The 14,458-nt window shown below is 42.3% G+C and overlaps 1 protein-coding gene and 1 long non-coding RNA gene across 5 annotated transcripts in view; one reads left to right on the top strand and one right to left on the bottom strand.

Annotated features, from left to right (window-relative positions):
- LOC132007611 (uncharacterized) overlaps positions 1-4,771 on the bottom strand; it is a 6,021-nt gene extending 1,250 nt beyond the window's left edge. Inside the window, exons 1-2 of the long non-coding RNA XR_009401411.1 lie at positions 4,606-4,771; positions 3,375-3,679 (exon numbers count right to left, since the gene is read on the bottom strand). This is a non-coding gene — a long non-coding RNA (uncharacterized LOC132007611). The remainder of the gene's footprint in view (positions 1-3,374; positions 3,680-4,605) is intronic.
- The window catches only part of CLCN5 (chloride voltage-gated channel 5), a 158,489-nt gene that overhangs the window by 125,315 nt on the left and 18,716 nt on the right, over positions 1-14,458 (top strand). For 2 of the 4 annotated variants that reach the window (XM_059385861.1, XM_059385862.1), the window contains exons 5-7: positions 5,862-6,013; positions 8,584-8,683; positions 12,074-12,261. In XM_059385861.1, coding sequence (XP_059241844.1) covers positions 5,862-6,013; positions 8,584-8,683; positions 12,074-12,261 — 440 coding nt within the window. Of the gene's footprint in view, positions 1-3,628; positions 3,714-4,486; positions 4,577-5,861; positions 6,014-8,583; positions 8,684-12,073; positions 12,262-14,458 lie in introns of those variants that run through there. The other 2 variants (XM_059385863.1, XM_059385864.1) reach the window with 2 other exon arrangements.

The raw sequence follows: 14,458 nt of genomic DNA, 5'->3' as shown, positions 1-14,458 counted from the left end.
TTATTTATTTACTTGACAGAGATCACAAGTAGGCAGAGAGAGAGAGAGAGAGAGAGAGAGGAGGAGGAAGCAGGCTCCCTGCAGAGCAGAGAGCCCGATGTGGGGCTCGATCCCAGGACTCTGAGATCATGACCTGAGTGGAAGGCAGAGGCCTTAACCCACTGAGCCACCCAGGTGCCCTGGAAATACATTTTTTAAAATGGGGCTCTTTTGGGGTCCTGTGATATATACCAAGGGCCCTGCCCCATTTCTCTTGAGTGTTTCTTTCTTCCTTACTGCTGCTGCCAGTGAGTGAGCCCTCCTGCAGCTGCAGTATCACCAAAGCAGTGTTTCAGGGTCTGTGCCCGAGATTTCTTTCTTTCCCCTTTCCCCTTGTGTTTTGGTTAGTGTTTAACAAGTTCATTTAATCAGTTACTATTCAGCCCCCCAGGTAAATTTCTAGTGGCATATTGGTTAGGGATTGAAATAAACATGACTCTCAAATTGGAATTTCTTTTCTTGTATTTTACAAGGTTGTCTAGTTTGAAGCATCACGTGATTTGTAGGAAAAAAATTTAGAAAGTAGTTTCCATAAAGGGAAACAAGCTAAATGCATTCATTTATATGCCTCCTCATTCAAGCAGTGTTTCTAAAGACCCATTGTTAAGTTTTTAGACCTAAGTGTAACCTTTACTGGGAAAGCTGTTTAAATGTTGACTTTTTTCTGACTGGTTTTCTGGACATTTTTTCCCAGACTCAAGCAGTGCAAATTACCCTTTAGGGACTTTTAAAAAATTATTCAAATTGAGATCTAATTGTACTTTAACTTGAATCATTTTCCTGTTAGAGTATTAAAATTGTTTTATGTGTAACTTAGAGCACACCGTGCCTTCAAAACTTACTTGGGTTAAGTTTTACCTTTTTTCCGTATGGAGGCAAATAAATATAGACTTACTCAAGTACCTCAATATGACACGTAGGGTCCTTGTTTAATTTTACTCTTCCTTCCGTGGCAGAAAATTTACACAGCAGAAGCGTAACTCTTAATACACTGTTTTTTTGAAAAGCCCCTTTGCATTTTGTGACTTTCTTTGTACCTCAGGAGTTGGTCATGAATGGGATAATCTCTGCTGTCTTTCTTGAGAATTAAGTTTTATAAAGTTACCATTTCTTTCTATTAAGTTAAAAAAATGCTAAGAAAACAGTTGGATGTGGCATATGACCCACAGTTTAAGACGTTTGTCATCCAGTCAGGACATACAGGTAGGTCGTGAAAGAGTGGAAACAACTTAATCCCTCTCATTGATGAAACTGAAAATAGTTGTAATATCGTTATCATCATTATTATTATACACTTTTAAGTATTTTATTTGTCCTGTTCTAAAAATTATGATGGGTATTTAAAAATTCCAGGTCTACACTTGTGCCAAATGCCCATTAAGTGGCCTTCCTATGCTGAAAGTTTTAAAAATGAATATTACACTGGATGTTAACTGCACTGGAATTAAAAAACAGCATTGTTATAGAAGCCACTGACATTTTAGAAATCAGAAGGTGATCTGATCACATCTGTGTTCCAGAAACACAACTCTGCTTGTTCCCATATGTTAACTGTATTATTGGGTTTTTATCACAGGCTGCATTACAAATTGGTAAGCATTTCTTTGTCTTATTTTCACAACAATATCAATTGACCTGCGCCAGGCAGTCTGTATCACGAACATATGTTAGAGATTACAAATTTGGCAGAAAAGGGAATTGTAAATTAAATCTCATTTTAGTACAAGGACTGCATCATAGCTACCAAGACCTAGTTTTCAAAGGAAGTAAATTTACATGGAATAATAAAGTCCCTCTCCTAGGTATAACATTTGAAAAACACATGAACTTACATCAAAAATTATTATAACATGGTGCCAGTACTACAATTTAGTCACTGTATGTCGAAGAACTATGCATTTTCTAAATACCAAAACATATAGTATCTTGAAGCGTAAAATCATCTAGTGAGATAACGTAAATCTTAGTGGGTGATGTTAAGTGAATTTCGCAGTTACCTTCAGGAACTGCAGGTAGCATCCTATTTAATAAAGAATGACTTTGAAGGAGACTTACAAGTTTGGGCACGTTATCTAACTCTTTGAGTAAAATAGACACACTTTTCTAAAAGTACAGTTGTGTAACACAGTCACACTTGGGCCACAAATCGCTTTTTGATTTTCAAGCTTTGCAGTTTATTGCTGCAGTACTATCAGTTGCCCCCTTCATTTTCATTCTTCTCATTAATGCTAGTCTAGTTCGTCAAGAGACTGAGATGTTACGATTAATGACTGACGGGGCCCAAAGCACACAGGGTTCACCATGTCCCTCACAGACTTCATAAGGTTTTGTTGTACTAACATTTCAGGCTGCAGCGGGCCCTAAGAAGTGATGAAAGTGATCATCACAGCCTTTCAGAGCCCTACGTTTAGGTCTGATTATTGGAGCACACTGACTGGATTAATGTTTAACAGCAGCTGTCCTGCCGATTCACTGAGGGAGTTGAGAGATGGCTATTTCATTCCCCTTTACTCGACTGGCCCTTTTGCACAGTTAATTAAGACCCAATGAAGAATAGCCTTAGGAATAGGGCCTGGGAAGGGAGATCCTTTTAAATAATGCAGATGTTATAGTGCATTTATTTTCAAAGCCCAAGTAACTAGTTTTACCCAGTTTGGATTAGTGGGATCACATTTGATGTTGCTTTCTCTGTAGAGAACTAATACTAAGAAACGACTAATTTTCTTGACTGTAATCTGAACTTTTAAGTTACTAGGCGCTGTTAAAGATGTGAGCTTGTAGAGTTAAGTTCACATGCAGTTCCATTTTCATAATTTTCTCTAGATATGATATATACACAGAAAGACAGAACATATGCATACAGTTTAAGGACTGATTATCATGTGGACACTCAGGTAAGTAGGGCTCAGATGGAGAAAAATTACAAGCATTCCAGAAGCCCCACGTTCCCAATGTGCTCCATTCAGAAGGCGACCCCCCTCTCTCCTCTGGGTGGCTACCATCTTTACTTTTGTCATTTCCTTGCTTCTTTTTCTAATGTGGCAACTTATATTTGCACCCTAAAATGGCATGATTTAGGTTTGCCTAGCTTCAAACTTAACACGAATAGAGTTGTGTTATGGGCCCCTGTGTCTGGCATCTTTCACTCAGCATTACATGTCTGAGATTTTCTCCTCATTTTTGCTCGCCAGTGTGTTCTTTTAAAAAAGACTTTTCTGTATTTGCCCCACTCCCTTTTTTACTTAGGATTCATGTAATTCTCTAAACGCTCTCAGATAGTCCTCCTTTGCCTCCCTGGATTTTCTGCTAAATAAGGTCTAGTAATTGAAACTCACCTGGACCCCAGTTTTGTGAACTGACCCGGCTGCCCCCGTTTGACGGCCTTCGTTTAGATGAGACTACATCTTTAAGGCATCTGTGCTCCCTTAAAAACCTTCCTTTCTCCAAGGCTGGTCCAAGGGTCTGGTCACGTGACTCCCCCAGTGACATCACATTCTGACCGCCAGGGAACACTGGTGGTGCTTTAGGTGGCATTTATTCCTGCGAAAGGCAGAGAACGCAGCAAGTGCCCTTCTAAAGCAGTGCACCCCAGGGCTCCTTCTGTAAATGGCCAAATGCTGGCTGTCAAGGTTATTTCTTCCTTGAGGCAGAAAAAAAGAAAGCTGTGATCACAGGTAAGCAGACTTGAGCCCAGCCCAGCACCGAAGTGTGACCCCAGGGAGAAGGGGGATCTGGAGAATCACAAGCAGTCTGTTTGTGGGCTTCTAATCACTGCCTGTTCTTTTCGGAGCCGCCTGACAATTTGCGTTGCTAACGGGAGACTGTCTGCGAGGCAGAATGATGCAGTGCTCATGTTACCTAGTGATGTAATAGGAGTCTTTCTTTCCTGTTGGGAAGCTGTTGCAGGGCTTCATGTTTGTCTTAATGTCGGTAGAGCTGGGGGCCGCCTGTGACATACAGTGTAACCTTAGATAGCTCTCGGGTGCTTTTAAAAATCAGTTGCACAAAATCCTCTCTAAATTTCTCCTGAGAGCAGAGCGCTTCATTTGGAGCATTAACCTGCTTTCAAAAGTAAAATTCTGGTTGTTGGGTGTCCTTTGTGTTCATGTCAGCATTTGTCTTTGAGAGTTGAAACAGCTTGGTTTTCTTTTTTTCCTTTTCTTTCTTTTTTTTTTCCCCTCTCACCATACTTCCTTTTCTTTCTGCCCTCCTTTCCTAGCTGGCTGTTTCCCTCCAAGCTCTCAGACACACCAGCATTAATCTTTATCAGTATGCCACTGACAGGATAGGAAATGCTGGGCTGGTGATTCAGCAACCAACCATGTCACAGCCAGGTAGGCTTAAAGATATGGAAAGGACTTTGGTTAGGAGTTTTAAGATTAACTGGTTCCCCCACCTCCACTCCAGCCCCACCCCCACCCTCAATAGGATCTGGATTCTGCAGAGCTTTTCTTTTTAAATGTGTGTGTTGCCGGTGAAAGGTACGCCATCCCTCATCCCAGGGAGGAATTTGGAAGACGGACAGTTTGTAAATCAGGTACAGCTTGGGGGTTAATTCCCACTTACCCTAGGAGAGTGCTGAAGTTGTCTGTGGGAGTTTGGAGTGAAGATGGGGACACAGTTGGGGGCGGGGGAGCTGGATGTCAGCTCAGGGCCCACTTTGGCCTTCTCTGCAGAGGGATTCCTCACCAAACAGTCTGGATGAAGCTTTGTCCCTGCCAAGGTTGACACTGCAAATGTGAGTTTTGGCTGGTTGAGTTCAATGATAGCATTACTCTGCATTTTTCCTCAGTGAACATTTGCATAAATTCCTGAATACTGTTTTGCATTTTGTGTTTAATAGAGAAGTACTGTTTCCTCAGAGGACTGTGTGGAACAAGTTTGTCAAGCAGTATTAAGTAACCTAGTTTGTATACTGCTCCAGAGTTTGAATACTTCATTCTCATCCCCACAGTTCCGCAAATAAACTTTGATTCTACTGTTATTTCTTGAATTTTGGATATGTGTTAAATGCGAGAATGCAATAGCGACTCAGAGAGCTGCCCTCAAAGAGCTTCGGGTCTAGAAAGGAAGACAAAAATATTTGTGTTAAGTGATTATAATATAAGTGCTGAAAGCAAAGCAGAGAAAGGACTGGTTGGGCAAGTGGGTATGTGGCTTCCATGGAAGGATCAAGGAGGACATTCCATTGCTCGGCCAGGCACTGGTCTTTGAAGCTCTACTTGTAAGTCTTAGACTGTTCTGCCATAGACGAAGTTCCTAGGAGCCCATTACATCAAGGATCAAAGTCTTCAACCTATTGAAGGCTAGTATGTACATTCCAGCCGGCTTAACTCTTGAAGAGCCCCACATGCTTTCTTTGGAGTTCCCACTCAGGCAAAAGCCACCTCCCAGAATTGAATTACTGCCTTACACATGCAAAATAGTTTCTGGTGTGCCTTGTCTGCAAAGACCTTTGGTCCTTTTGTCTCCCTTCCATAAAAGAGACTGAAATACCTAAGCTGCTTCAGTGTGCTCCAGTATTTTGTTTCAGAAATCCTTTTCCCACTACACTTCAATTCCTGCCAGTTCTCGCCTTTGTACTGTCCTGCTCATCTGTCCCTTTCCATTTAGACTGCCTTAAGGCACTCATCGTTTTGTGCCTAGACCACAGAAACCGCTAAATATGATGGATATTCCCACCAATGATTATGTTGCTTTATCAGGACACCCTAACTGTAATCATCCGACGGTTTAAGGACTCACCTTTTGGTGCTCAGCAGGGAGGTGTTAATGTGTTTAGAGTGTCTGAGGTGCTAATGTCTGTTTCCTGTTCATTACAGAGGACAAATCATACAATGGTGGAGGAATAGGTTCTTCAAATAGAATGATGGACTTCTTGGAGGAGCCGATCCCTGGTGTGGGGACCTATGATGATTTCAATACAATTGACTGGGTGAGGGAGAAGTCTCGAGACCGGGATAGGCATCGAGAGGTAAGAACAAAGATGGTACGCAAGTTAAGTGTCATGAAACATCAGGGAAAGAGCTTGAAGATACGTATTCTTTATATGTCTGTTTTCTTTTGGCCTTGGACGTGGCTGAATCTGGTGTCTACTGGCAATGTAGGGTTTTTTTTTTTTTTAACTTTATTTTTAGGGCATTTTGTGTCTGATTTTAAAAATTTCTATTTAATGGTAATTTATTTTCCTATAGTAAAGTAGTTGGAAAGGATCCTCACAGCCCTGATGTGGGTATAAGTGCCTATGTAAAGAGGTAAAAACAAACTTGGTGGAGGGGACCGAAGTACGTTTCAGAGGTCTTCTTCCTCGATCTCATTTCCCTTTTATGGTTTTCCCTGAAACAGGATTTTTAGAACTGAGAAAAGAAAGGGGGCTTCTTTCAAAGGAATAAAAAGGAAAAAAAAATCTCAGTGCCCTGGTGTTTACTGAAGCCTACAGGATAAAGTCCTTGTGATAATGGCTCTTGTACAACCATAAAAGAAAAGTACGCATTCGACTCAAACCCACAAGACCAATCAAATTCAAATTAAGGATGTTAACTTAATGTGACAGGTAATAAGATGGCGCTCCCAGCTATGGCACAGATTCCTTTGAATTTGGTGAGAGAATTGGCCCACTTTTCCCTTTCCAGAGTCCCATGAAAACCTCTTAGAGCAGTCTGCCAAGGTCTTTTGCCCTTAACTTGTTGCCGTGCATCATTTAAATCAGGGAGTCACAATTTCTAGCTCCTCTCAGGGCCACGTGGAGAGCTTACTCAAAAGGGAGGGCCCCCGAGCCCCAGTGATCCAAATGCAGCGGGTGATCCTCTGGTGAGACATTTCTTCAGCCAGCCTTAGGTGTGGTTGTTTCTTTCTTATTGTTTCTGTTTTGAGTCCAAATTTAAAACGTGATTCTGAAGTCAGTCCCACTCTCTCCCGAGTTCATGATTTCCTTTGCTCAGAGCCAGGCAAGTCTCCTGAGCAGTGAGAGGCAAATCGCTTTTTATACTTAAGCCCTTCCCATCTCCTGACTGGTTTTCTCATAATCACCGGAGCCTAGCAGTCAGGTTGTCCCTGGTAGAGGTTTTGAGAAATGCCTCTGTATTCCTTGGATTTCTGATCATCTCACTGAGTTTTCTGTCCTAACTGAAAAAAGGGGATCTCTACAAAAACACTTGCTGTTTTTCATAAGGTTGCTGCTACTTGGGCACACACGCACATGTTCTGTCATACCAGTTCATCAGGCAGGCCTTAGAATTTCTGCCATCCATAATTCAGAGTTCAGTTTGTCATTCAGCATGTTACTTCCATTGTGAAAGTCATCTGGGATATGACAAGGGCATATTTCCCACTATCTGAAAATGGTTGCATCTGAGACACATTATGCCAATTACTAATAATTCAAAACCAGTTAGAATGTGTTTATCAAGTCTTCAAAAGGGACTTTTTTTTGGCATGAACTGTTCATCATTAGACTGGAAACACTGTTGCAGAGAAAAATACCGCCTTATCTACTTTAGGCACTAAAACTGGAAACTTAAAAGCCATAGGTCGAAATGAGTTGTTAAAAACTTTTAGTAATTTATCATTATTTGCGATAGTGCTATAGATGAAGATGGGATAACGAAGTCACAGTTTCAAAGATAAGAAATAGAGGTGCAGAGAAGGGGACAGTGACAAAGCTGTCTGAATGCTTGATTTTGAAGTGTGGGCACTGAAGGGTTAAATTGAGAGGGCTAGGACCTGAAATGTAGACTTTTCTGCACCCTTCTCGATTAGCCTCAGTATTCCCAGCAAGTTTTTTTTTTTTAAAGATTTTATTTATTTATTTTTTTAAAAAGATTTTATTTTTATTTATTTATTTGAGAGAGCATGCGCAGGGAGGAGAGGCAGAAGGAGAGGGAGAAGCAAGCTCCCTGCGTTGTGGGGCTCTGTCCCCAAACCCTGAGCCCAAGACAGACGCCTAACCAACTAAGCCACCCAGGTACCCTTCTGCCATTCCCAGCAGGTTTTTGAAAATAAAGAAATGCATCTGTGATATCATTTAGTATCTGTGATCAGTGTGGGGAGCAAGTCTTGGAACTTGCCTGACCTGAAGTAGCCCACCAATAGGAAATCTCACACTGTACTTTCACCACTCAAATAAGCCCATGTTTGTGGAATGAGCCCATGTTTGTGGATTGGAAAAACAATCAACCTTTTGGCCGTGAGTCAAGAGACCATCCTTAGAATATCGGATGTCTAGGGCAGACAGAGACCACTGCAAAAAGCAAAACAAATTGAGGTGATAGAGAATTAGCAGCTGAATGGGGAATCCCTGACAAAGGTACGCGGAGCCATTGCCATACTGCAGAGAAAGGTAGGGTTCAGTAAGACAGGCTTGGTAAAACTCCCAAGTTCCTGAAGAGGTCAGTTCAACCCAGAATTATCTGAGAAGTAACTCCACCATTGGTCTCTATGCCTAACGAACAGATTTGTCTTTGTGTTTCTTTACTGTACTTTAAAGGTGAGAAAGCAAGTATGTGTGCAGAGTGTGCCAATTTTTTTTCCCTCATTCCTCCCTAGATTACCAATAAAAGCAAAGAGTCGACATGGGCCTTAATTCACAGTGTGAGTGATGCTTTTTCTGGCTGGTTGTTGATGCTACTTATTGGGCTCTTATCAGGTATGGTAAACTATGTTTATTTTCTTAAAAAATCTCCCAAAATTTTGTGGTGTGCCCTTCCCCAAATCATGAACTGAGTTGCGTGCAGTTTTTTACTGTTTTCCCACATGAAATAAATTGCTGGTGGACCTCGAGGAAGCTCAGTGTTCCCATCTGTAAAGGGATACTAATAGTTGCTTCCCCTTCCTTAAAGAAATGCAGTTAAACGAGGAAATGTATCTAAATGCATTTATACGCTATAAAGTATTATATCCATTTTAAGGCGCTATTAGCACTGCCTTTCAGTGATTGTCTTGAGGAAGAGTTCTTCTAATAGAGACAATCAAGGTTTTTTTTTTGTTGTTGTTGTTGAAGATTTTATTTCTTTGAGACGGAGAGAGAGAGCATGAACAGGGGAAGGGCAGAGGGAGAGGCAGACTCCCCACTGAGTATGGAGCCCCACGTTGGGGCTCGATCCCAGGACCCAGGGATCATGACCCAAGCTAAAGTAGATGCTTAACCGACTGAGGCTCCCAGGTGTCTTGAGACAATCCGTTTTTCTTTTTCTTTTTTTTTTTTAAAACACATACTACATATGGTTTCTTTTTATTTTTTATTTTGTTTTTTCAGTGTTCCAAGATTCATTGTTTATGTATCATACCCAGTGCTACTATATGGCGTTCCTAGGAGGAGATAGAGAACTTCCTGGAAGCTTTTTGTAGCTATTTCTTAAACATCTGCTCTCTCATTTGGTGGTAAAGAACATCAAAGAAGATAGGGCCCATACCCTCAAGAAACTTATAATGTCATTCTTTCATGCTGGCCAACAAGTGGGATGACCCTGATGTCCCTTCCTTTTCCTGTCATCTCCGTCAACCTCCCAAGCCACGCCAAATAATGCACAGTCTAACTAGGAATAGTGCACTTGCTAATAAGCCCACACAGCTTTAAAGCAAGCTCCCACGCAGGCTTCCCCTCCCACGGAGGAAGCAGAAAGGCAAGAATGCCTGGGATAGATGCTAAGGATTGTATCCTTATGGTATTAAAAGATGGAATACTGAGCTGAAAGAGAAGTTAGGTGGGAAACCTGGAGGTAGATGGGATAAAAAGACTTACTAGCACGGGCTCTACTTCGCAGGACTTGAATCCCAGCTCCGCCGCTTACTAGTTTTGTGACTTTTGGCAAGTTTCTTAACCGTTGGCAGCTCTGGTTTACTGATCTGTAAAACGGGGCTAGCAAGAGTACCTGTAGTCCACATTTGCTGTGAGCACAGAGTAGTAGGTAGATGAGATGTAGCATGCGTAGTGCTCAGCACGGGGCCCACAGTTGTTAAGGGCGCTCTTGCTGCTGTTGCTGCTGTTCCCTAGTGAAGATTACGAGCCACAGAGCACAAGACAATTGCTACACATGAAGAAAGGCTCAGCCATAACTGGGTTTTCAAAGATTACCTAGGGAAGGCGTCAGCAGTGTTTTTTGGTAAAGGACTGGATGGTCCCTGTAGTACGAAAGTAGCCATAGACAATAGGTAAAGAAATGAGTGTGGCTGAGACCAAGCAAAACTTCATTTACAAGCATGAAGGCGCATTTGACCCCTGGGCCATAGTTTGCCAACCGTGGTCTGGGGTGTTAATGCTACCCCCTTCTGGCCAGTTTAGAGTTGACTGATGATGGACCGAGTGTTCTGTAATGCAATAGGTAGGTATTGCAAAGAGGCTGAAGGGAAGGAAGAGGGCTGAGAAAAGGTTATATAGCTGAGCAGTTAGTAGGATAGCAGTGACCTTAGAAAACTATCTCATAAATACTAGGGGTCAGATTTCAAGGCGAAGCAACCATTGTAGAGATTTCGGAGCTATTCGATGCCCATTGGAAGGCAAGAAGGGCCAGAATCTAGGATGGTAATGAGAACAGGGGAAAGCATTTTGTTCTGTAGGAAGGGAAACCTGGTAAAATTTGTAACCGCGGAAGGGGCTCACTAGGAAAGGAGAAATAGCAGGAAGAGGGAGGATAGGATTGAGGGTACTGGTGTTAGATCGAGTAAGGACAGGCTCATGTGAAACAGCCAGAGAACAAGCCAAACTCTGTAACGCATGTGAATTTTCTGAGTCTGGGCAATCTGTGCAGTTAAGAGAAGGTGGAGAAGGTGGGCGTGGCCAAGAGGCGCCAAACAAGGTGTTAGATTTGAGTAGGTTATTCAAGTATGTAAATAACCTCTGTTAACACTTTTAGCACCTACCCAAACACACACACACACACACACACACACCACACACGGCATGGCCTCCAGCCTGTTGGAATGTAGGCGTAATATCCTCAACTTTTTAATGTATTTCTTGTCACTAGGTGGCCAGTGAGTGTTTTTCTTTTCCCTCGTACACACAGGGCATTTTGTTTTGAGGCATCGCAGAGCAACAAGAAGCAGTGTGTCTGAATGTAGGAACAGTCTGGGAATTCAGGGGCTGTGAATTTTATGATGTCGTTGCTATTTCCCTAAAGCATGATTCTAGACCATTTAACTTCTTTATGCCAGAGTTTCTTCATCTGGATGACAGAAATGATGAGAAGGCCAGAATCAAAAGTACTGTAATGATCTTAACCCTACCAGTCTATTAGCCAGAGCAAATAATTCCCCATTCACTATTCATTTTCTCAGAATTGCCTTTGGTGGCTGTTCTGCACATAATATAGTTTGCTCCTGTTTCACTAAGAAAACTTCTGGATGGTCACGTCCAAGGCTCGGGAGGCTTCGACATGTCTATAGCTTCATGTCACTTGCCACGTGCGTCACGGTCTGTGCTCTTTCAAATTTGCTTCACTCAGCCTCGAATGCCTTCCTGCCCTGGCTCAGGTTCCCTTGTCCACGGAGCAGGATTACTAACAAGGTTGAGCTCTCCTCTCCATGGTCTTCATCAGCTCCCTTACCCTAGCCTCAACAAAGATCACGTAAGAGTCTTCAAGGAAGGCAGTTCACATTTTCTCAGTCTTAAATGAATAGTGAGAATAAAATGATCTTTAATAAGCTTGACTGTCTTCGGGTTTCAGGATCCATCAGTTGTGAGGCAAAGCAGAATCTTGGCCCTGTAAATCAGCTAAAAGGCAAATCCACTCAGCCCTTGCTCCCTCCCAACCACTTTGCCCTCCCCCAAGCTCTCCCTATGTAGAAATTCTACAGACACAGTATTCAGTGCAGACAATGCTTTGTGGTATTTTTTTCCCTTTTTTACCCCCTCTTGAATAGGTGTTTAATGACAGGCAAAATCTCTTGGAGGTGATAGGTGGAAATCAAGCCGACAGAACATCAGAAAGAGGTTGCAGGGGGAGCCAGAAGGTTTATGGCTTGTCCATTATTTTGTCACCTTTTCCCTCATTTTCTCTTAATAACTTTGACCTCCCCTTCCCTCACCTCAAATCAGGTTCCTTAGCTGGCTTGATAGACATTTCTGCTCATTGGATGACAGACTTGAAAGAAGGCATATGCACAGAAGGATTCTGGTTTAACCATGAGCACTGTTGCTGGAACTCCGACCATGTCACCTTCGAAGACAGAGACAAATGCCCAGAGTGGAACAGCTGGTCCCAGCTTATCATCAGCACGGATGAGGTACAGTGTTGTGAAGATTCCCGAGCCACTGACCGTTATTCTTACACTGACTGAATTTCTTATACTGTACTCATGGCACTTGTGGAATGCGCCCCTATTTTCCTCTTCATGGAAAGGGGAACCCGCTCCAGCTTCCTTTCTCTGTGGAGTAAGTGCGGCCCTATTTCCCTCACTTCTGCCACGTGGAATCCTTTGATGCTTTACATAGTAACTTAATGTTTTTGCTTCTCGTAAACAGTCCTGGTGTTTCTCCTTAGCTGTTAGTATGCAGTGTGATTGAATCTGCCCTTCTCTAATAATTTTGGTAAAGATGTCAGAGCCAGCCAACAGGGATGCTATAATTTCTAACAAAAACAGAGTGGGTTAAAAATGTGTCTGTTATATACACTCCAAAAGTAATTTTCCCCTGAGCATTGCGTTAGAACATTACAAAAAAAAAAAAAATTAGAATACATTCCATAGGAAAAAAACAGAAACGCAGGAGTCTTCTTTGGAGATTAAATCAATATTTTCATTTGTTCTTGTCTCCCAGCAGATATTTTTCACTGTAAAAGTAACATTGTTTTTCAGTTCCTTCCCTTTCTATTACCACTTGGGCTATTTGTTAGGTCTCTCCTACTAAAAACAAAAACACACAAGACAGAATATAACCGCTCTCAATTCCCAATTCCTTTCTGGCTTCTACCACCCGAAACAGGTGCCATCTCAGCTCACTCCTCATTTACCTTGTTGGTGAAGTGACTGAGACTAGGCTAGGATATATATTTATACATTAAAATGCATTTTTATCCCTACTTTGGTCCACAGATGATTTGAAATGGGGCATGTGGATGTGCAGGTGTACATGCACCCACACATACACACACACAGTCAAGGGAAAAGAAGGATGGGAAAATAATAAAGTCAGAAGTAAGAGTCTTTATGTACATAAATGACTGTATGCATTGGCTCGGGGGAAGAGGTCAGTAAAAGGGTTGGATACATACCATATGTGTGAGAGGGTTTAGATCTATTCTTCTTCTCAAACTGGGCTAAGGTTGGATGCCAATGGGTGGCTGAAACCGCAGGATAAATGCTGTGTGCCATCTCAGAAAATCAGGTTTTTTTTTAAAATAATTTTTTCTAAAATTACACTGAATTACAAAGAGATGCACAATTCCCATGTTTATTAAGATAACACAATCTCTGTTTCAGCTCTGCTCCTGCATAACCTACCCCCTACCCTCTCTCCTAGATTAGGAGTACTTGGGTAGAAAACTTTGAGAAGCACTGGAGTTCAGGGTGAACGTGTGTGTGTGTGTGTGTGTGTGTGTGTGTGTGAGAGAGAGAGAGAGAGAGAGAGAGAGGGAGGGAGATTCCCTTGCCTTTTTTATTCTTTTATTTTTGAAGTAATTATAGATTCACAAAAAGTTGCAAAACAAGGGAGGTCTCCCATACCCTTCACCCAGGTGTCCCCCAGTGGTGACATCTTCTCTCACTAGAGAATAAGTAGCAAGACAAGGATATGATTTTATTTCACCAATTTTATTTACACAGATTTTATTTCACCAATTTTACGTGCATAGATGTGTGTGTATGTATACCTTTGTATATGTGTATGTAGTTCTCTGCAATTTTACTGCATGTGTAGATTTGTGTTATCACCACTACAGTCAAGGTCTAGAACTGTTGTTCATTCCGGCAAGGCTCCACTGTGCTACCCCGTGTGTGTGTGTGTGTGTGTGTGTGTGTGTGTGTTTAAGTAGTCCAACTGTAGCTCTCAAGCGGGAGCTTGAGATTTGCTCAAGTGACGTATTTCTCTGGTCATCCTTTTTTTTTTTTTTTTAAAGATGTTTTTTAAATTTATTTATCAGAGAGAGAGAGGGGGAGAGAGCGAGCACAGGCAGACAGAGTGGCAGGCAGAGGCAGAGGGAGAAACAGGCTCCCCGCTGAGCAAGGAGCCCGATGTGGGACTCCATCCCAGGATGCTGGGATCATGACCTGAGCCGAAGGCAGCTGCTTAACCAACTGAGCCACCCAGGCGTCCCAGGTCATCCTTTTTTTTAATGAATGAAATCCTTGCCTGGAGAGAGTCTTCTAGATTCTAAGAGTTCTCCGGCCAAGAACTTAGCCTCCAGGTTTGTGCCCCTAGCCACTTCTAGCTACTTGCCTTTTCACTCCCCCTCCCTCTTTGTTTCCCCCCTTTGGAAAGTGTTCT

The sequence above is a fragment of the Mustela nigripes genome, chromosome X, assembly GCF_022355385.1.
Source record: "Mustela nigripes isolate SB6536 chromosome X, MUSNIG.SB6536, whole genome shotgun sequence".
Classification (NCBI taxonomy): domain Eukaryota; kingdom Metazoa; phylum Chordata; class Mammalia; order Carnivora; family Mustelidae; genus Mustela; species Mustela nigripes.
This window is presented reverse-complemented; position numbering and strand designations above follow the sequence as displayed.